A 20,562-nucleotide genomic window follows, 5' to 3' on the forward strand; every position below is an offset into this window, starting at 1 on the left:
AACTGCTCATGCAAACTACTGTCCGCTGTTCGTCCTTATTTGCTACGGCGGCATGGCGTTCTGTCTGTCAGATTGTCCACAAAACACATTCATGGTTTCCAGAAGATGACACCTAATGAGCCTCTTTTCTTTTCACAGTTCATGATGTTGTACTTATATCTCAGCTGGAAAGTGTTCTGGGTCAAATCCAGTCGATTTAAACGGAACAGTAATTTCATTTAACTTTCCTCAGCAGATAAATGCTATCCGATGAAATGTTATTCACTGAATGACACGGCACAGAATTTGTGACAAACAGTCATAGCTTCCAGGTGGTGTGTGTTTATCTATTTGGTGATCGATTGACTCTTCATGTTGGCCAAAGTTTGTCCTGTGCTTGGGTTTTCAAGACGACAACGTACAGATTTTGACCAGGGAGGACGGATGGTTTGAGAGAGAGGTGAAAGAAGCCATCTATGTCAAACTGGAAAGACCATCCCTCAACAGAGGTGGAGGTCTGAGGAAGTAATAAACCCCCAATTGAAACAGAAACTCAGGTGTTAATGGCTCCTTAAGGATATCTGGAACTCCCAACTAGTCAGTCAGAACTGATGAAGCCTCTTGGATGAGAGGTGGAACGTCTTCAAGGAACTCAAACAAGTCCAGTTGCCATGAGAATAACCATGACCTGGATGACTGAGAATCTTCACAGACTTGGGTTTTCAAAATATCTGCATTAGATCAGTTCTTGTTTCTCGCTGATTAGCTAAATCACCAAACACTAAACTAAAATAGCTGATAAACATGAACTCATTCTGACATCAGCTTTTCATTCAGTCTCGAGCTCAGAATCACTGGACTGCTGGTATGACTGTGGTTTCTTGAGGTTTGTTGTGTTTGCTTTAATCCACGGTACGACTTTTCCACCATTTACTGTTAACTGGTAACGCAGTTCAAAACAAATGGTCATGTTTGTCTTTCCCTTCTGGAAGCAGTTTCACTACTAATGCGTGCTTATGCGGCGTGCCTTGCAAGCGACCACTTTCTTTTCTAACTTGTGATCTTTCATCTGAACATCAAGTTTTGTTTTTATCTCGAGCATCAGAAAGTCTTCATGGATTTTTTTCTCGGATTTTTTTTTCCACAGGCTCCTCCTAGCTGCAGTAGTTTTTTCTGTCTCCATCACTCTGCTTGTCCACATCTCTGGCTTTGACAAATGGACGTCCATTATATGTGAATGTCCCACTCTGTAGCTTTAAGCTGAAAGGATCTTTGTTCCAGTTGTCCTGTGAAACTTGTAAGTCATTTAGGCAGGATAAGTGATGGGGTGAAGCGGACCTGGCTCCTGAAAGCCTCGAGGTCACCGTGTCTTGCAGTGTGAACCTAACTAGTCTCAAGTTTGTTATTATTTTGGCTTTGAGAAAGACTAGAAACAAGGATGGAAACAGAGGGGCGTACGGACTCTAACAAATGTCCCGCAGCTCGGAAATCGAATCACGGAAGTTGCAATTAGCTGCTGATTTGTTTTGAATGTGCACAACATCAGCAGGTCCTGCATGATTCTCTCACCTCGAGTCAAAGTTGAAACATGTAGTTTGGGTTAAAATAGTAAAGCAGAAAAACAAGAAGTTTGAGTTTACATTTTTGCAGATGGCATCATAGCTCATGTTCAGAACTTTCTTCTGCCATAATGTCATTATTTATGAAGCAATCATGAGCATTTACGTGTGGTTTCCTCAGTTTACTTCTGCGTTTTCACATCGCTAATCCGTCTGTTCCTGCACTGTAAGGTGACCATCGACTTGGAGCTCCACCTCAACAAGAGGACTAACTCGAAGTCTTCCAAAGGACCTTTCGCGCACTACGACGTTTACCTCTACAGGGTTCCCAAAACCAAAGCCCAGATCCCCAACGGTCCAAGTACCAGGACTGTAAACGGCCCCAGCAGAGCCAAGGGCCGAGTCCTGCGGTGGGAGGACGACCTGTACCAGCCCCGTCCCCCTTGTTCCATCTGCAGCCCCGTCAGCGCTCGCTCTCTGCCGGCCACCGTGTTCAACGAGCTTCAGCGGCCCAGACCGTGGACACTAAACCCCTACACCCCCTGACGAACACTTCTTACGTCTCACTGTGCTGACTGACATCTCTAAATTTGTTCTGTGTTGTATTTTGTTGGAGTTTATAAGAAGTTTTCAAACAATGAAAAGGACATTTACACAAACCTCTATGAGGTTTCGCTTTCACCTGCCTAATGTCAGGTGGAAGTTAGAGCCTGAGGTGGAGGTGTTGAACCAGGACAACGGAGCTGACGGGACACACATGGAAAGTGACTCAGGTGTAGTTGTGTTTGCTTGTATTGTTGTTGCAGGGAACCACCGGCCTCCTCGAACAGCCGACACACAGTCTGGATTCCAAAAAGTGAATTACTGTTGGCAACTGAGTCAAGCTAAATGTATGGTGTCGTCTCAAAGTGGAGAAAAAAAAAAATCCAGTAACAGTAAATTTGCAGATTTAATGGAAAAAGGTCTTTTAAAAAAAAAGTTTTAATTTATTTACATTCATTTTTCTGTGTCAACTGGTGCTCATCCACAAACATCAGGCTGTTTTCTAGAAAGAAAAATATTATTTTGATGTTTAAAAAGTTTTATGAATTTTTAATTTATTAACTATTAACTGCTTTGGAAACCAATAATAGCAAAATTATTTATTTATTTTTTAAAAAAGGGACACATAAAAATGAAAGTAAATAGCAATAATGTGCTTTTTTATTTTTATTTTTTAAAAGTAAGTCCACAAAATACAATAAACAAAAAGTCTAATAAATGGTTTGTCTTTCCACTGTACATACATAATGGTGATACTATTCTAACTATACTGTGCTGCTGGTTTGCTCAGGGACACTTCAGTGGCCGTAGACTCCAACCACAAAGGCTTCGTGCAGACGTTTATTTATACGTTTGTGTATCTGTGCCAGCGATTACACCAGGCCAAGCGGGCAGTTGGCCAAAAGACGAGTCAATGAGAGCTCATTGGATTGTTCTGTATCGCTCCTCTCACACGACACGGTGATCCCGGTACATTCGGCTTGCCCACGTCTGACTCAGCAAGTGTAAAACAATCTGTCTAAATGTGTAGAATATTAATTATATGGTACCTTATTGATCTGTGCCGGAATGGTTGCTTGTTTTCAGACAAAGTCGCGGCGCTTCAGTCTCAGTTTTGATGACTCATTACTCAAATTACTGAATGTTTTCATTGTGTGAGCTTCAAAGCCTGAGATAAATCTAATTTGCATGTGTGCTGATAGTTTAATGGAGTGTGGGGCCAATATGTGGAGAGAATTGATGAAAATGTACGTCGAAACACGTCAAATGAAAGCAAAGTGCTTTAACTGCTGAAGTGCTAAACTACAACAGCTTCATAATGTTGATCTTTGAAGCTGCTCTGATCGACATTTTCTTATAAACGAGGGATGAAATGATCGTGTGCAATGTGAACGGAAGACTTCACCACAAATACAACATTATTACTGTTGTCTGACATGTGGATGGGAAAAGTTTTATTTTAACCCAAACCATGAGGATTTTGGTGCTTAAATATAAATGCAAATATAACTGAAAAAAAGCTGAATAATATGGGAAGTATATCTAAAAATAATGGAATCTGCCTACTTGGTCTGATCACCGCCACACCTGCCTCCTGAAAATTCAGAATTTGGTGCTTTTTGTATTACAGCACCCATATATATGTCATTTCTGCATTCATATGTGTCATTTTTAAACCATTGAAATTGAAAATCGACCTCCTCTCTCGTGGACTTGCTGGTAAAAGGTGGTGGTCACACTATCATCTATTTCCCCCTCAGCTTTCACGAAGCCTTTTAGCATCTTTCAGCTCACTGTTTTGGTTTTGCAGGCTGCAGCTTTACTGTTTTGGTTCAGTCTCACTGCTCTCAACCGACTGTTTCCTTCCTGCAAACCACCAAACAGCAGACAGGTAACAACTAGCTGGTGAATAAAACGGGGCCATAAATACATAATTTCTCAGGAGTTAGTGGAGACCAAACAGAGCTCGGATATTCACCAGGTGGACACGAACATGATTTCAAACTTTGCATCATATTTACTGATATAAAAACGTCAAATGGTCACGTATTAAACTGATGCAAGCGTTAATGTCTCATTTTGGATTACAGCATTTTAAAGACCGAAGAGTTTTTAAATATGTCACCAAAATCTGGCCGTGTAGATTTACTGCAATGACAGCCTCGATCTCTTTGATACTGAGCTGTTTCAGAGCTGCACACTGCCATCTGCTGATTGGAAAACATGTTCAATGGTTAATTTCCTATCTCCCATTTTACATGTAAGTGTTTTATTCAGCTGTTCTGCATGAAGCATGAGCGTAAGATGGATGACATATATGAACCAGATCACGTCTAAAAGCAGCTTTTCAAGGCAGGAACACAAACCTTTCTCCAAGTATCGATAATAAAACATTTCTGTGACAACGTGTCTGCATTCGATGTGGTGAACTTCAATCGGCAAGGTTTTAGTTTTGTTTAACGTCGCCGTTGTAATAACTCTGAATAATGTTGGATTTAAACTGATCACACACGAGGAAGATGATGCTGACTGTCCTCGTCACTGATGTACAGCACGTGCACAAGAACAGAAAACAGAAGACGAACATTAAAGCGTTATTTCTCTGAAAGAAGACTTCAGAAACCTCCAGTGTGACAAAACCTAATAAGCAGAACAAAACAGATAAAACTGAGGGTTCTGATGCTGTAAAGTAAGCACACTGCACACCAGAGGTTAAAGGTACTAATCTTCTGATCATATTTCTTGGTTTTATCAAACTATTATTTAAATCAAACTTCAATGATCAGGACACATCTACCGTGTCATATGTTGTGAACACAGATTAGTGCATGCTTGTCAGTTCAGGTAAAGAGTTGTGCTACTAAAACATCTCAAGACTAAACCTTAAGTTATTTTATGCAGAAGAAGCATCCATCCATCATCTATACACCACTCAATCCTCACTAGGGTCATGGGGGGCTGGAGTCTATTCCACCTGACTCAGGGTGAAGGCAGGTTCACCTGGACAGGTAACCAGTCTATCACAGGGCTACACTTAGAGACAGACAACCAAGCACACTCACATTCACACCTACGGACAATTTAGAATCACCAATTAACCTCAACATGTTTCTGGACTGTGGGAGGAAGCCGGAGAACCTGGAGAGAACCCACACTGCACGGGGAGAACATGGAGACTCCACACAGAAAGATCCCGGGTGTCCTCACCGGGATGCGAACCGGCGACCTTCTAGCTGCGAGGCACCAACTGCGTGCAGCCCCCAGAAGAAGCATGCTGAGTCAAAAAAAGATGGACTAAAACCATACTTTACAGAATGTTTTTAACATTTGAATAGCTTCAACATAATATCCATGATGAATAAAAAGTCTATTCAAATGATGGTGTAAAATCTGCAAGCTGGAATGTAGGGGATTACAAAATAACACGACGATATATAACTACAATTTTTAGGTGGTACGCTAAGCATAAAAACACAAGTTTTGTATTAGAGAATTGCTTTTATCTGTTTGCTATGTTACTCTTGATTCACATTTAGAGGATAAAATGATATTAATGTAAAGAAAAACCTGTTGAACAGTAAAGACCAGAGTGCAGATTTGGTGTCTCTGATCTGGAATTTGTCATCATCGTGATGGGAATCATTTATTTTCTGACATTTAGCTGTGGCTGGAATATTCCTGAGTGCAACTATTACAAAGACAGCTACTGCTACGAATATTACTAATACACCCATGCATTTATGTATGATGCATTTATGTACTGCTGCTGCTGCTACAGTACTGATGCTGTTCTCCACTGCTACAGCTGTCAGTCATTAACACCGTACCACCAGCAGGAGGCGCTGCCCGCAAGACAAACTGGATGGAGACGCTGAAGAAGTTGCCATGTGCGAGCAGAGATCGTCTATATACGTAGAGTCGTTACTCAGTCACAGATTCGGCACCGTTGGATTTGAAAAAAACATTTCCTTATTAAAAGCTAATATTGAGTGTTTGGATTTCAGATCATTTTGTAATTCAAATCAGATAAAATGCGCAAAAACTATTCTCTAGCCAAATAAATGTGCAGTTGTGGACCGCGTCTTCGTTGTCAAAAGGAAATACATGCGGAGTGAGACCTCGTGTTTTTATTTCTTATCTTTACCTGACGTTAGCTCAGCAGCTAGCACAGAGAGAAGCTTTCTAATCTGTTATAGGTTAAAGTAGGACCTCTGACTTTACATTTTAACCCATGAATACACAAAGACAGACTTTTAGATGTACCCCTAGTTGCAGGTCCTGTTTTATAACGTTGATTCCGCTAACTTACAAACCGCTTAGCTTGTTTTATGTACAGTTAGCTTAGCTAGCACTGGTAGCTATGTTTACAGAGCTCAACAGTATCCTGAACAGCACTCCCGACAGCTTCACAAGGGTGAGCATTTAACATTTCTCATTTATTTAGCTTGGTGATCTGCTCTGGAACTATCTCTGTTAGGATGTAGAAGATACTGGACTCCATGCTAACGTGAAAAGTTCCTGATATTTTGCAGCTGAGTAGCCTGCAAACTGAACAGCATCCTCATTTTGCTGATATAATGTTGTTGATGTCACCTTCACTTGCAGAAAGAGTTTGTGTTGTTGTCAGACAGACAGAGTGATGCCTCTTTCCTCATCCACCACTTCCTGTCCTTCTACCTTAGAGGTGAGTTGTGACACCTGTCAGGATGTTGTCAGAATGGGTGGCACTTTTTTTTAAAAATTGTATTTCTGTAACAGCTGTTGTCTGTTTTTTTTTTTCTTAGCAAGATGCAAAGTGTGTTTTCTGGGTCTGGTGCAGTCCTTCAGTCACTACAGTGCAATAAGTCAAAGGCTGGTGAGTGTCTTTCCCATCAATAGTCTCTTGCTTATAAATTTTACATCACTGAGCTTCAGAAGACCTAAAAAATAATGTCTATTGCAAATGTCTCCAAACACGGCAGTAGTTATAAGATTGTCAGTTCTCTGTACTCGGGTACTGATGGGTATATTTCACCGTTAGGCCTTTTTCAGACATGGTTTTGTAACATCACTCAGTTAAAGTGATGGCATTCTGTCGTTGCTGCAAGGTGGAGCGGTGGTTAGCACTGTTGCCTCACAGCTCGGTCGCCGGTTCGCGTCCTGGTGAGGACACCCGGGATCTTTCTGCGTGGAGTCTCCATGTTCGTCCATGTTCAGCGTGGGTTCTCTCCGGCTTCTCCGACTTCCTCCTACAGTCCAAAAACATGTTGAGATTAATTGGTGATTGTAAATTGTCCGTAGATGTGAATGTGAGTGTGCTTGGTTGTCTGTCTCTAAGTGTAGCCCTGTGATAGACTGGTTACCTGTCCAGGTGAACCTGCCTTCACCCTGAGTCAGCTGGGATAGACTCCAGCCCCCCATGACCCTAGTGAGGATTAAGCGGTGTATAGATAATGGATGGATGGATGTTCGTCACAGCTTCCTTCAGACAATACCCATCCTAGGGATGGAGAGCCACAGCTTCATTCAGACAATACCCATCCTAGGGATGGAGAGCCACGGGCAATACTTGTCATACACTCAAGACTAGACAGTACATGAAATGATGTATATTGCATGATGATGTAACAATAAACTAATATTGACATTATCAAGCCGTCCAATAAATAATAGCCTCGTTTTTTTTCAGATTTTCTAAACACTGACAAACCCGTCTGTGTTTTGCTAATTTAACTATTACTTTATAAACAGTAAAATAACCGGAGAACTGTAATGGCACTTAATACTCAACCTGAGAATGGACACTGTACAATAAATGATTTATAAACTGTTTCTCTGTGTGGCAGCTAATGCTGTTGTGCTGAGATGCTCGTATTGATCTGGCTGCAGGGATTTAGTAAACTAAAAGACTCCTACAAACAGCTGGAAGCACCAAACTAAACTCATTATTCGTGAATCTAACCAATCGGATTATCTCTGTCTTCAAGCAGTGATGCTCTTTTTTTAATGGGTATTTAGGTGAACGAGAAAGGTGCTTTTTGAGAGCACACTATGTCTTTTGTTCACCCTGTGATGCTTTAGACTAATATTGGAGCAGAAATGTGAAAAAGGTCTTCCCCACATTGGTTCCCACAACCCAGAGTACATTGTTTGTCTGTGCCTATCCGTTAATGCGAATGCAGTTTAGACTTGTGCCAGGTTGAAAGTAATACGGAAAGTTTACTGTGTAAGACCGCTGTAGTGACTGTTGTGGAAAAGCAAACAAGCTTCTCATTCAAAAGGTTCTTAGTTTGATGGAAACTAGTGTCTGAAAGGGGCTTTGTCCTGTTTTTTTTTTTTTTTCTTGAATACATACAAACTGAATTATGGCTGTGTCTTTCTTTGACTTCTGTGTGTGCAATGTGTGTCCTCAGGGTGTGAGTCTAACACAGGCAAAGGAGAAAGGTCAGCTGATCTTCCTTGAGGGACTGAAGGAGTCGCTGTCGATTTTGATTCCTCAGGAAGGAAACGCTGAAAGTCAAGCCGTGGACTTCCTGAGGTACAATCCAATATTCACTGTCCTTTCTCATCGTCACACTGTCGGCATTAAATCCTGCACACGTTTAGATAGTTTATCGTCATGGTGTCAGTTTGTTGTCGCTTCACTTTAATATCTATCTGTATTACAAATCCTATAGTTAAAAAACACACCCTGTAATACACCCCACGGTCATCTCCATCTCCATCTCCATCAGGGATCCCACTGTTGGCCTGCGGTGTCTGTATGAGTTTGTCCAGTCCAGTCTGAGCAGTTCCGGCGGTGGGGAGGATGGGACAGAGGAGTGGGGGCCTCCTGTGTTGCTGGTGGATGACATCAGTGTGCTGTTGAGTCTGGGAGTGAATGCTGGAGCCGTGCTGGACTTCAGCCACTACTGCAGAGCCACAGTCTGCTCCCAGCTACAGGTTGGACGTCCTTTCAGTCAAAGTCTTTTCCGCTAACGAGCGCTCACGTGCTGTAACGTTTGGTTACGATGAGGGTGGATGTAAAGCTCATATTGACTCTGATTTGGATCACAGGGGAACATGGTGATGCTGGTACGCTGCGATGGGGAAGAAGAGGGCGATGACGGAGACGATGAAGGCCCAGAGCTGCTCCTGAAGGGTCTCACCCACCAGTGTAGCCTCACTCTTCATGTTCAGGGTCTCCCAACTGGCTACTGCAGGGACATACACGGGCAGGTGTGTGTGTGTACAGACACAGCTGTTCATACTCTGATGGATCTGATTGAACATACATTTACATCAGCTATGGATTTGCCTATCTGGGTTATTTTTCTGCATAGAAAATTTAATGTATATACTGTTTGCACAAACAATGATTAACCTATTGATTGTTTTCTTGACTAATGTTTTGGTCTATAAAATGTCTTCCTCAGAGCTGAAAGTGCTTGATATGTCAGTTAATGCTTCAAAACCTAAGTTTACGATCATGTCATGATACTCCAGTGTGAAGAACTGCTCGATTTTGTGGCAATTTCTCCTAAAAACAATGACAAACAAATAACTTGACAATTATTGCAGACTGCATTTATGTCGATTGACTTGTCAAGTAATTGTTTAATCATTTCAGTTGTACCAGATATGAGAAAAAAGCATTTCAGTGAGAACGTAGGCCTGTTACACCACTCGTATTTGTTAGCTTTCGCCGTAGTGAAGCAGTGGAAAAATCTAGCAGAACACGTTCCAAAAACCAAAGTCAAACAGTACATGTAGCACAAGGTGTACAACATGCCAAGACAACCAGTAAAGCAGCAGTGCTCCTTGTTTTTCAGGTGGAGGTGTGTTGGAGGAGGAGACAAGGCGATGGGCAGCACACACAGAAGAAACTCTTTCAGTACAAGGTCCACGATAAGGGAGCTTCCTTCTTCGCTCGTGGGACATCCAGTGCCGTCCTCTAGCGCCGCCGCTTAGCATCCTTGTTTTGTTCTCTTTTACATTTTGTTTTGATATCGCAAGACATTGCAAAAATGGCTGGTGCATTAGCCAAGCTTTACATATGGCTGATCGGTAAGCCAGCCTGAACCTCTGGAGGAGCAGCAGCACCGTGATCCGGGTTCCAGACCTCTGAACGGTAGCCCGCCTGTGGAGCTATCGGTCCTCAGTATGTGGTCCCTTTGCTGTCAGCAGAAACACACAGATCATGGGACTGCCGGTGCTTGGAAAATACTCCTGGAGCTGTAATGCAACTGGATATTTATACCAATAAAAATCCATTAAAACATTAACTGTTGTGATTTTGTGGGCCCGCTAGAGGTCGCTCTGTCCCTTCTGTCCGCGGCGCAGGGTGAGAGGTCGGAGTGGAGAGGTCTCACTGGGATTTGACAACCAGTAGAAACCGAGCTCCTGCATGTCGGCGTCAGATGCGAGGCGTACGCGTTAGCCTTTAGCAAATCTCCAAAACAAAGCGATAATACGTCGGTTTGCTCGTTAAGTTTACTCGGGAGGACAACGGCAACGACAAAAACCACGACATTTGGAGACCTCTGAAGTTTGTGCAGGCAAGTGTGCGAACGGTTAAGCTTGTAACCCGCTAGCATTAGCTTCGGTTGCGAAAGTTGTCTTCGTGGTAGTGAAACGGCATGGGAGCTGTTGGACTGTTTAATCACATAGCAATGCTACCTGCTGCTAGCTTCGGTTGTGGCAGCGATAATAACCGCTGCTGGGCTCGCAGGCTTCAGATTTGCTCGGTACCATTACACATTAGCCCACAACACTCAAAACCACATTATACGACAGTATAAGTACAAGTTGACGTTATGCTAACAGCAAGCAAGCTAACTTTAGCGGTGCGTTAACATTTGGCAGCGTTGTTAGCAGCAAACGTATTTCGTATTTTCACTCTGACAGCAATGGTAAGTCTATGTTAACAATGCTTACCCCCTCACCATTTTTACGCACTATAAACTTTACTAGCGAAGTCAATATTAAATGGTACCCCGAGTTCACTGGGTTCATTGGGGGAGCTAACCAAGCTAGCCGTTTGCTAGCAACATTAGCCTTTAGCTTGGTGCCATATCACAAGTTGTGTGAAGCTACTGAGAAGGTAAAACATTTCCATTTAACGTTATACTCGTGTGCTTAGCTGTGACCGTTAATATAACCTACAATTAGCTATTGCAGCTGTTAGGTTTCATAGTTTCAGTGAAATTCCTCTGCTTGTAGAGTATTGATGCGATGGATGTCACGTTGGAAGCGTGAGCGAGCTAAAAAAAAATACGAATGTTTGTCATCAATATCTGCAGTTCATTAATTCTGTTTACTTGTCTCGAAAACCCGGGTCTAAGCATCTATTTCTGTTGGTATTTGTAAGACCTTAAAGTAAGTTTAATGCAGTGTAAGTTGTAGGTGATGGCTAACATCAGCTAGCTGTTTCCACCAACGTTAGTCAGCTAGGAAGTTGATACTTGGAGGCTGGGTGCTGAGAAGGGATTCACTTATGAATATACGTTCTCTTAGTCAGAGCAAACAGTGAGGCTTGTGTGTTTGTTCCCTGTGGGTGTTTAAATTGCACGACAATGTAAATAATTAGGCCCTCGTCTGCACATGCTAGTTGGGTGGTTTCTTCACTTTATCGTGTCAAGTTGTTGACAGAGGCCATTAGCTGCTGCTGCTTGGTGAGGAGTTGCAGGAGACGTGCTGATGTTGGAACCGTTTTGTTGTCACTGATGTCATCTTACGCCGGTGTGGAAACGTGGTGGCATGTGGTTGTCATTTTGCAAACAAAAAAAATAAAAATCTGACAAGTGTACGTATCTAAAAGTGAGCAGTATGTATTTATGGAATAACTGGGACAGCGTGCAGCAGCCCCTGGGCATCCCTGGCTTTGGGAGCCTCGGTGCTAACTTGTTCTTAGCAGGTGATGTTACGACAGGGTTGCATCATCCCGGCCATCCGTGCATGTGTTCCTTGTCTTGTGAGGACTGTTTCACCGTTTTAGCTGGTTTAGTAAACTCTAAATTGTGAATACAGTTGCTTGAAGTGGAAGAAATCGACTTTTTGCATTAATTGTAATACTCTGTCTAAATATGTGTGCAAAACATGCATAATTAATTAAAAAAAAAAAAAACAATCAAGATTTAATGTGGCTTTATTTTCTTCTTCTTCTTCCTCTGAGGACCTTTTCTAGAAATTTAGAAATCCTTTAGGGGAAATGGACTGGCTGTTACAAGACACTTGTTATTACAAAATGGTTACTCATTGACAGGACATATCCCCCCTTTGTCACCAGCCCCGGTTGTAAAAGGCTGTGTTGCAGTAATTCACTCATTGAGCTTGTGTCTACATTTACAACAAGACTAATCGTCTTCGCTGATCAGAGGCGCATGCTTCAGCATTATGCAACTATGTCGCTGAATTTCGATGCAGTTACGCTGTGGAGAATGGACGCAGCCTGAAGCTGTCTGGGATGCTTGAGGATACTGGAATGGCTTTTGGCTTGCAGTAATTAATGTGGAGATATTCATTAAGGCCTGTAAATGCATTGCGTGATACTCAAAGTCGCTGATTATGCCACTGGATTCTATAAACCCTGGAGATGCCTTCAAGTTGGGCATTTTAGGAAGTGTTGAAAAAAGGTAAGCTGTGGCTTTTGCTTTTTTTTCACAATCCCCCTTTCCAGTGTAGAGCACTTCTAACTGTGCTTTGTCAGTTTTTAAAAAAGAGTTGAGCCTACTCAAACTCACGGCACTGTTTTCCTCACAGCACTGTTGTAGGCATGTGGCATTACAAATCTAACTTAATCTGCAAGCCATCTAATTAGGCTGGAGAGACCCACAATGATCTCCCTAACTGAATTTGTGCTTGCAGTGTGAAACACTGTCATGTCTGTCGCTGTGTTTTTGGTTGCAACTAAGTGTGCTGGCTGCTCACGTGGGAGGTAGATAGACTGTTCTTTGTTTGATTAATATTTGTCAAGAATACAAAAGCAGTAGTTTTTATCAGGACATTTTCTGTGCTGTTGTCATAAGCATTCATTTGTGGTAAGCTGGGTTTTAGCAGAAAGGTTATTTGTATTTTCATCAGTTGTAGTAGCTGGTATATCCCAACAGACATCATCCAGGCATACAGAACAGGCTTTCCAAACAATTGCTGGTCACCTGCCAAAAATGCTGAGGAGAACACAGATTCACCAGCCTGGGACCACTGCTTACCAGCACTTGACCTGTGGCTGCTGTTCATTTTCCTCCCTGTTTGGGAAGTTTTTTTTGCTGTTAAAGGCTCCCTCAGACTTGCCATGCTTTTGAGACATGAACGTCTTGGCTTTGTATGACTGGCAGGATAGACGGCGGGCAGGCTGTGACCAGAGGAGGAAGAAAACAGTGGGGGTTGGCCATAGGGCCTGAGCCCTGCTCGTTGAGTTTCCGATCAGCTCAATCCCGGATTAGTTCACTGACGGAGATGCTGCTGAGCCTTTGCCAAATCAGGCCTTACAGCTACACCCGCACAACCCTACGGCACGCAGTAACTGGACAGACAGCTGAGAGATGGAGGCGTTCATTGAAAGTTTTCACTGGCAGGACGGCGAGTGGAACCAGGACCTGGCTGAGAGGGGGCACTCCTTCAGCAACAGAGAGTAGAAAGGCGTTGCTTCAAAACTCTCTTTTGACCTCTGCAAAGCCTATTGTGCAAGCTTGCTGGGACACTGCTGTGTTTACTGTATAGAGTATTTATAACAGCAGATCAAGAGACTCCTGAGGCGAATTCCTCCCAGGGAATGTTTCCGTTGCTCTCGGGGGGACAAGCCGAGCACTCGCGCACTCTGCCTGAGTCAAGAAGGGAGCACTATGTTCACCCAAAGGCACAGATTAAGCTAAAAAAAGCCCTGTGCCGCTGCTTTCAGGGGACGTAAACGGGTGCGAACTAGAGACATAAACTGGGCTCCCATTAGCAGGTACGGTCTCAGAGAAGTGCCGAGCTTATATGGATGCACACAGCTTAGTAATGATGGATGTTGTGTTGTTAACACATTGTGCTGCCTGTTGACATCATGGTGAGCGAGAGAGGCGGTAAGAATCAGAAGAATGAGATACTGTACAGCTGCGGTACATGTGTCAGGAAAGCCGGTTAAATATTGTAACAGGGGCCGTGTGTGACTACAAACACTGATAGGTAGCGCTGAACCTGTTCTCTGAGCAAACACAGAGCCAGGAGCTGAGATTTGGACGGAGAAGTCAACAGGAGATTAAGCTGATATAGGAAACTAAAATAGCTGATTCTGTTTGAAGTGAGCTGCACCAGCATTGAGATAAACTTTCACACGTTTGTCGCTCAAATGGATGTTATGCCGGAACTGTGTCGGTGGGCCGTGATGAGTTTTGTGAAATCAAAATATGAGTATAATTCAGTTCAGTGACTTTTAGTGCAGTCATACTGTGGCGGTTGAACATATCTTATTTTACTTTATGTAATTCATGGATTTAACCGTCTGAGATAGTGATTTTAACATTTTTATTTGTTAATTTGAACAAAATAGTAAAATTCCTCTTTCACATGTGGCATTTTCTGCACAATTTGTGTTATTATACTGATTAGAGCTGAAACAAGGCGTCACTGTATTGAATATCAGCTGCTTGTTTTAATGCTGGAAAGTGCATTTTTATGGTTAAGCACTACAACCCTCCGCTGAGCTTTCTTACCCAAGTGGAAGTTTGCACACTGTCTTCGAAGACAAGGCAGTTATCAGCGAACGTGGAGGTTGTTTTTTTCCTCAGGTGTGGGTGAGGAGACATCTGGTTTCTTCGGTCTAACTGCTCTGCTGGAATTGGATGTTTTCTACAGAGGGGAATGTGTCCACACCTTTTTGGCTGCTGAATGAGCCGTGTGTCTAAGTGCTGTCTAGCATGTGACCGCAGTGCGAGCTGGTCTGAAGGAAAAACACACCATTGCCTTTAGTCAGCAGCATGTGCGCCGGCACAAGAAGTGTGTATCTAATTAGGTGTTTAAGACAGAGCTTCTCAGTAGCAGAGATGATGTGTGTTTGTGAGTGTGTTGGACTGTAGAGATATATTACAGATTTGCTCTGATAAGATGCAATATGCAAAATATTGGTAGATATGTATCCATGGGCTGTAGTTAATCTTACAGTGTGTTTATGCCATGCTTTGAAAACTAGACAACAGAGATCACATCACTTTGACAAAGATGCACAAACATGAAATTTGTTGCTGTCATTAAAAATGTTAAGAAAATGTTTAGCATTGGAGTATAAATCTGCATATATATATTGATTGACTGTCGAGGAATGTCAGCATGTCCTGTATTAAAAGTATGAACCATCTCCAGGATTGTGCTAAAGCTGAAAGATTATTAAAAAAGCAGGTTTTCAAGCGTTTTATGTCATCTATAAAGTATTGCTAGTAGCAGCTGAGGATGCAGCTTGTGATTTCAAGATTTGAATCCAGAGCTTTCTTAACATTATTTTTTACTGCAGTGGATTCTACATTGTAAAACTGGGAAGTTTCTAAATGGTCTTTTAATCTGTTGGCTCACTCGCAATCTCAGGTCCCTGGATGCCCCGCGGCGCACCGTCCTCGGCCGCCCAGTGCTTCCCAATGGCCGGGAGTTGACCACGTCCTCTAAGATGACGCTGCGCGAGCAGCTGAGAGAGAAGATCTCGGCGGCCTTCTACCGCCACGGGCTGCTGTGTGCCTCCTACCCAGTACCCATCATCCTCTTCACCTCCGCCAGCATCCTCACCTGCTGGTAGGTGTCCAGCGATGTCATATTCTTGTGGTCAGAATCCAGATTCAGTTACTGTGACGTATTGATTTGGAGCATCAGTCTAAATATAGGGATCAATGTTGTGAACCAATAATTTCTGTTCCCCCCACAACTTTCCAAATCTGACATTCACACCCATTCACACGATGGTTGACTCACTGTGTGGAGGTGAGAAAGCAAACAGGGTATGAACTTCTTTTTCTTTTTTTTAATTTGTTCAATAACTTCTATCACCTTTCCTGTGTATAATTAAATGCAACTCAGTGAATGCCTTCCAGGGCGACGTGTCTGAAAATGTGCACACTTATCCCATATTTAAGAGAATTGTCACCCCTCCCTTTCATGGTCAGCTTTTCACTCTGCCTTTGGGTGTGGCGATTTAAAACAGCAATTAAATCGTCTACCTTCCTTTGTCCTCAACATGTCAATCAAACTGGTGTTCTGGCAAGACCTGTGCCTTACAGTTAGTTGCCAACAGAGCACAGGGGAAACTGAAAAAGTTCTGTTTTGTTTTGGATAGGTGGATGCAAACCTCCTGACTACTTAATAGTGCCTGTTTTTCCATACAGCCTTTATTAAAGCAGCAGAGGAAAGCAATCTTGTCATCCAGTGTGGACAGACTGAATCGCAGAGAAAGTTGCTGCATAGAGGAGACAAGTAACGGGCTCCACTCAGTTGAACCGGCCATCTGCACTCACAAAACAGCACCCCGCTGACACCCCGACACAAACGCTCACTTTAACACACGCACATATCTACTCTTGCTAAATCACTGGTCAAAAGAGAGGACATAGGTCAGGGAGTTGGCTGGGCTTCATCACTGAAGGCATTGTAAAACAATCTCAACAATCTGAAACACACACATGCACCTGCTGCGTGCTGTCCTCATAGCACTTTACAGCAGGGGTGCTGGCCAAGTGGACCACTGACCACCACCCGGGGAGAAGTGAAAGAAAAGAGCTTGACGACAGGGATGTTGAAGGCAGGACTAGAGCAGAGGGCTGTGAGAAAGTGGCCGTGTGAGAATAGGATGCCTGTCCCTCCATCTGCCTGTTAGGAGGGGGGGCTGGCTCCACACAAAAGAGGCCTTTGTGGAGGTACAGTGACCTAGGAGAGTGGAGGAGGCATGGAGGGAGGGAGGTGAGTGACACAGAAAAAAAAAACAGAAGGAAGGAAGAGGTTTCCATCGAACTGACAAGCGCATTTCTAAAAGAGAAGTAATGTTTGTACAAGGACAGAAAAGGTCCATACGGTGTCCTTGTGTAGGTCGATCATATTGATAATCAATACCAGTGACTCAGCGAAAACCTAATCGGCTGCTTTGATTTCAAACCGCTCTCACTCCCTCCTGCAGTCAATACGTGATGAACCGGCTGTGTAATAACAAATGTTTGATCTTGAAAAAATATATTTTTATGATAATGCCGCCTTTGTATCGTGGAGACTCAGTAATTACAAATCGAAAACGTAGATATTCAAACATACTTACTGTATGTTTGTGTCATAACAGGTACAGCCCACCTGCAACACTGTGCTTAGTCACTGAGGTGATTTTCAAGCCTGGAAAATGTTCCTGTGGCAGAGAAGAAGAAAGTTGCATAGTGGTTAGACGAAGTGTCAGCAAAACTATAAGCAAACAAAAAAGCTAAGATAGGGGCGGCTGCTTTAGCCCCCTCCCCCCCGGCTGAGCTGGTGACCCATGTACAGGGGCTATAGTCCCCGATGCAGTGGCCACGGGTTCGAATCCTGCTCAAGGCCCTTTGCTGCAAGTCCTTCCCCCATTCTCCTCCCCCACTTTCCTGTCTCTCTCTCTCTCTCTCTCGACTGTCCTACCTAAAAAACAAAAAAAAAAGCTAAGATATAGTTTCATTAGATTCTACTACTGTGCTGTCTTTGGCTTTGTTTCATCACTGCCTTCACAACAACTTTGTGTCCAGAGGAGCGACACTGATTCATCAAGTGGTCAGAAAATTAGCAGCAATTTTAATTATTGTCACTTTCTGAGCAGAAATGTGAAGTGATTTCTTTCTTTGACTTCTCAGACGTGAGGATTTGATGTTTTTTTCATACCTAAATAAGGTCAATTGGACACTGGGGCTCAGTGACATTTGAATGCTAAATGTTCTCCCTACCACAGTGACAAATTAGGCATGTTTCTGTTCAGCCATTGATGTGGGTATTCTGCACAAAGACAGCACACAAGCACTCAGAAAAACAACTCCATCAGAGGAACACTGTGCATAAATCTTTTTAAGCTATCTCTTCTGCCACCATTGAAAGCTCAGTCTGTCTGCTATTTTTCAAGGTTGCCCAATACTTCCATTTCAGAGCAAATTTGCTCCTCCTGTAGAGACACACACAGGCGAGGAATAAGTGGTTTGGTTCTCAGAGGGAGCTTGTTTCAGAACGACCCGCCCACTTTCAGTAGGAGGAGGGAGCGGTCTCTCTAGGTAGCATGAAGGATTTCTAGCAAGAAAAGCCAGAGGTGCTGGTTTCTCAGAAGTGTCGCAATGCCCATCACAAAACCGCAGACCGAGGTACTCGCCTTTAGGGTGACTACATCACCAAACCACGTTCTGTCTCTGTCATTGAATGCACTGCTGTGGGTTTATGTGACACTGGTACTCTCGACTGATTGGTAGGATGAAGCGAATTTCCTAGAAACACTGTTGAAAACATCTCATTATTTACCCTGTGGCCCCCTCCTCGCTCTCTGGCAGCTACCCGTTGTTGAGGCTACCCCTGCCTGGGACGGGTCCTGTGGAGTTCACCACAGGGGTGCGAGACTACAGCGTCCCTTCCCATGAGCCTCAGGGAGACCTCGGGGAGCGGCCTGACTGGGTAGGTGAAGAGAAAGCACATAAGACCTATACATTCCTGTGTGTTTACAGTTTCCCATCACCACTTTGTTTCTATCCCTCCAGTTGCATTCATTCTTTAACACTGAATCTTATTCCTCATCCTAACCTGAGACTAATTCTAAAGTCTGAATCTGCACCCTGAATTGAATTAACTAAGGAAAACTGCCCCTGCTCTGACTGTTTCTTTTGACACGCACATACAAATTTCATAGGAAAGATAGAGGCTCATAAATAATAAAGCGGAAACAGTGGCTCACTTGTTTGTCAGCAGTAGTTTTAATTTACTGGAAGCCTTTGTGGCAGGACAATAGAACACGTAACAGGATTCACACAAGACTTTCTCTGCCAAAAGAATAATCTATTAGTCCATTGGTTCATTAGACTGAAGCATTTTGTGTATCTCTACATGTGCAACATACATGTTTGTGCTTCCCCATACATATTTGCGTGTTGTGTGTTGCAGTACCGGGGCCCTCCGGTTGCCTACATCCAGCAGGTGTTGGTGAAGGCAGCGGTGTCTCCGTGGGACAGCAGCCTGGTGCCGGTGGACATGTTTCGGTCGCCGCTGGGTCGAGTCTTCGGTCTGTTGGAGGAGATTCGCAACCACGTCCACTCTGACAGGTAAACAGAGTGGTAGATGACCAGTAAAGTTAACAACAGAAACACTGCATTACATTTATACGGTGAAGGTAAAATCAAAACAGCAAAAAAATAAATAAAAACTAGAAAGCTACCAATGGGTTAACCACTGTTTACATTGATATCTCTATCATAACACATTCAATGTAGGTCAGAGCAAAGCAGTAAACCTGGTGTAAGAGAGGGAAAAAAAGAATTTATAACCTTGAGTTGTAAAGAAAAAAAAAATGGACGTCCAGTGAGTTATTGAGCTGTTGTAAACTACAGGGTCTGTGATTTGTGCTGTGTTGCAGTTCTCTGTTTGACCGCTGTTCTCTACCAAGCACTGATATGAGTGCTGATTTGTAGAACATTTTCTTGTTTTGCTGGCGAGCAGTAGTGCTGCAGGTCCTCATGAAAGACTTGATTTTTAATAATTGAATGATGTATCAAATTCATTGATGTTATCTCTGCTCAATTCGTAATTATGCTGCAAGGACATGTTGCTAGTATCAGCTCCTTTTCTTCCTTTTTGCTCCCCTTTTCTCTCACCTCTTCTCTTCACCAATATCTTCTCCTTGTCTCTCCTGTCAGCTCCGGCATTCGCAGTCTGGAGACTCTGTGCCTCCAGGTGACAGACCTGTTTCCAGGGTTACGGCGGATGCAGTCGGTGCTGCCAGAGCACGGCTGCCTGCTCGTCTCTCCTGGCAACTACTGGCAGAACCAGCGGGAGCTGTTCGACTCGGACTCTGACCTCCTCAAGACCATCCAGAAACACGAACCGAAAGGCCTGCACACCTCAGCGACGCTACGAGGTATTGATGGGAAGGACTCGGATGATGGTAGAACGCGTATAAGAAGCCAGTGTGATATTTTTATACATGTGGTGGAGGAGAACCCTTTGTATTTGGCTTTGTAGCTGAAGGGAGAAAGTGGACCGTGTAGCATGGAGTGTGACTGAGAATTGTGTGTCTGGAAAAGTAAAGGTTGGGGATTTTGAAGTTGCGACCACATGTCTGTCACCTCTGATGTTGTTTGGTGTGCAAGAATCAAGTATCAGGGACATGTAAAATCTCGTCAGCTCAATCCACCAAGAATTATGACCCTACTTGAACTTGAACGACACAGAGCTGATGATCAGGAATCTGTTGCTGGTTTTAGTCAGACACCACATCTCTTGTTGTCACATTGTTTTGGAGCTTTTGAGACTTAATCACAAACCTGCAAACTAACATTTGCAAGCAAATATACGTGCTAATACTTGT

General features: G+C 43.3%; 2 protein-coding genes across 2 annotated transcripts in view; both read left to right on the forward strand.

The window, feature by feature from the left end:
* Window positions 1-6,248: 6,248 nt before the first annotated feature.
* On the forward strand, window positions 6,249-10,324 carry elp6 (elongator acetyltransferase complex subunit 6). The gene is made up of 7 exons (XM_008291285.1): window positions 6,249-6,495; window positions 6,687-6,765; window positions 6,866-6,936; window positions 8,474-8,598; window positions 8,795-9,002; window positions 9,117-9,278; window positions 9,872-10,324. The coding sequence occupies exons 1-7, from the start codon at window positions 6,442-6,444 to the stop codon at window positions 9,995-9,997; spliced, it is 825 nt and encodes a 274-aa protein (XP_008289507.1). The 5' UTR covers window positions 6,249-6,441; the 3' UTR covers window positions 9,998-10,324.
* A 109-nt stretch (window positions 10,325-10,433) lies between these two features.
* Window positions 10,434-20,562, forward strand: part of LOC103364234 (sterol regulatory element-binding protein cleavage-activating protein) — a gene marked incomplete at its 3' end in the record, with an annotated part of 18,245 nt that continues 8,116 nt past the window's right edge. The window contains exons 1-5 of the mRNA XM_008291287.1: window positions 10,434-10,597; window positions 15,600-15,800; window positions 18,539-18,659; window positions 19,143-19,300; window positions 19,892-20,112. Coding sequence (XP_008289509.1) covers window positions 15,679-15,800; window positions 18,539-18,659; window positions 19,143-19,300; window positions 19,892-20,112 — 622 coding nt within the window. The remainder of the gene's footprint in view (window positions 10,598-15,599; window positions 15,801-18,538; window positions 18,660-19,142; window positions 19,301-19,891; window positions 20,113-20,562) is intronic.

The sequence above is a fragment of the Stegastes partitus genome, unplaced genomic scaffold (assembly GCF_000690725.1).
Source record: "Stegastes partitus isolate 25-593 unplaced genomic scaffold, Stegastes_partitus-1.0.2 Scaffold729, whole genome shotgun sequence".
In the NCBI taxonomy this organism is placed as follows: Eukaryota; Metazoa; Chordata; class Actinopteri; family Pomacentridae; genus Stegastes; species Stegastes partitus.

Excerpts from the sequence above, each read along its gene's own strand:
- elp6 (XM_008291285.1), top strand. The coding sequence starts at position 6,442 with ATGTTTACAGAGCTCAACAGTATCCTGAACAGCACTCCCGACAGCTTC. Across the intron at positions 6,496-6,686 it reads CTCCCGACAGCTTCACAAGG|AAAGAGTTTGTGTTGTTGTC; the intron begins GTGAGCATTTAA and ends CTTCACTTGCAG. Across the intron at positions 9,279-9,871 it reads GCAGGGACATACACGGGCAG|GTGGAGGTGTGTTGGAGGAG; the intron begins GTGTGTGTGTGT and ends CTTGTTTTTCAG.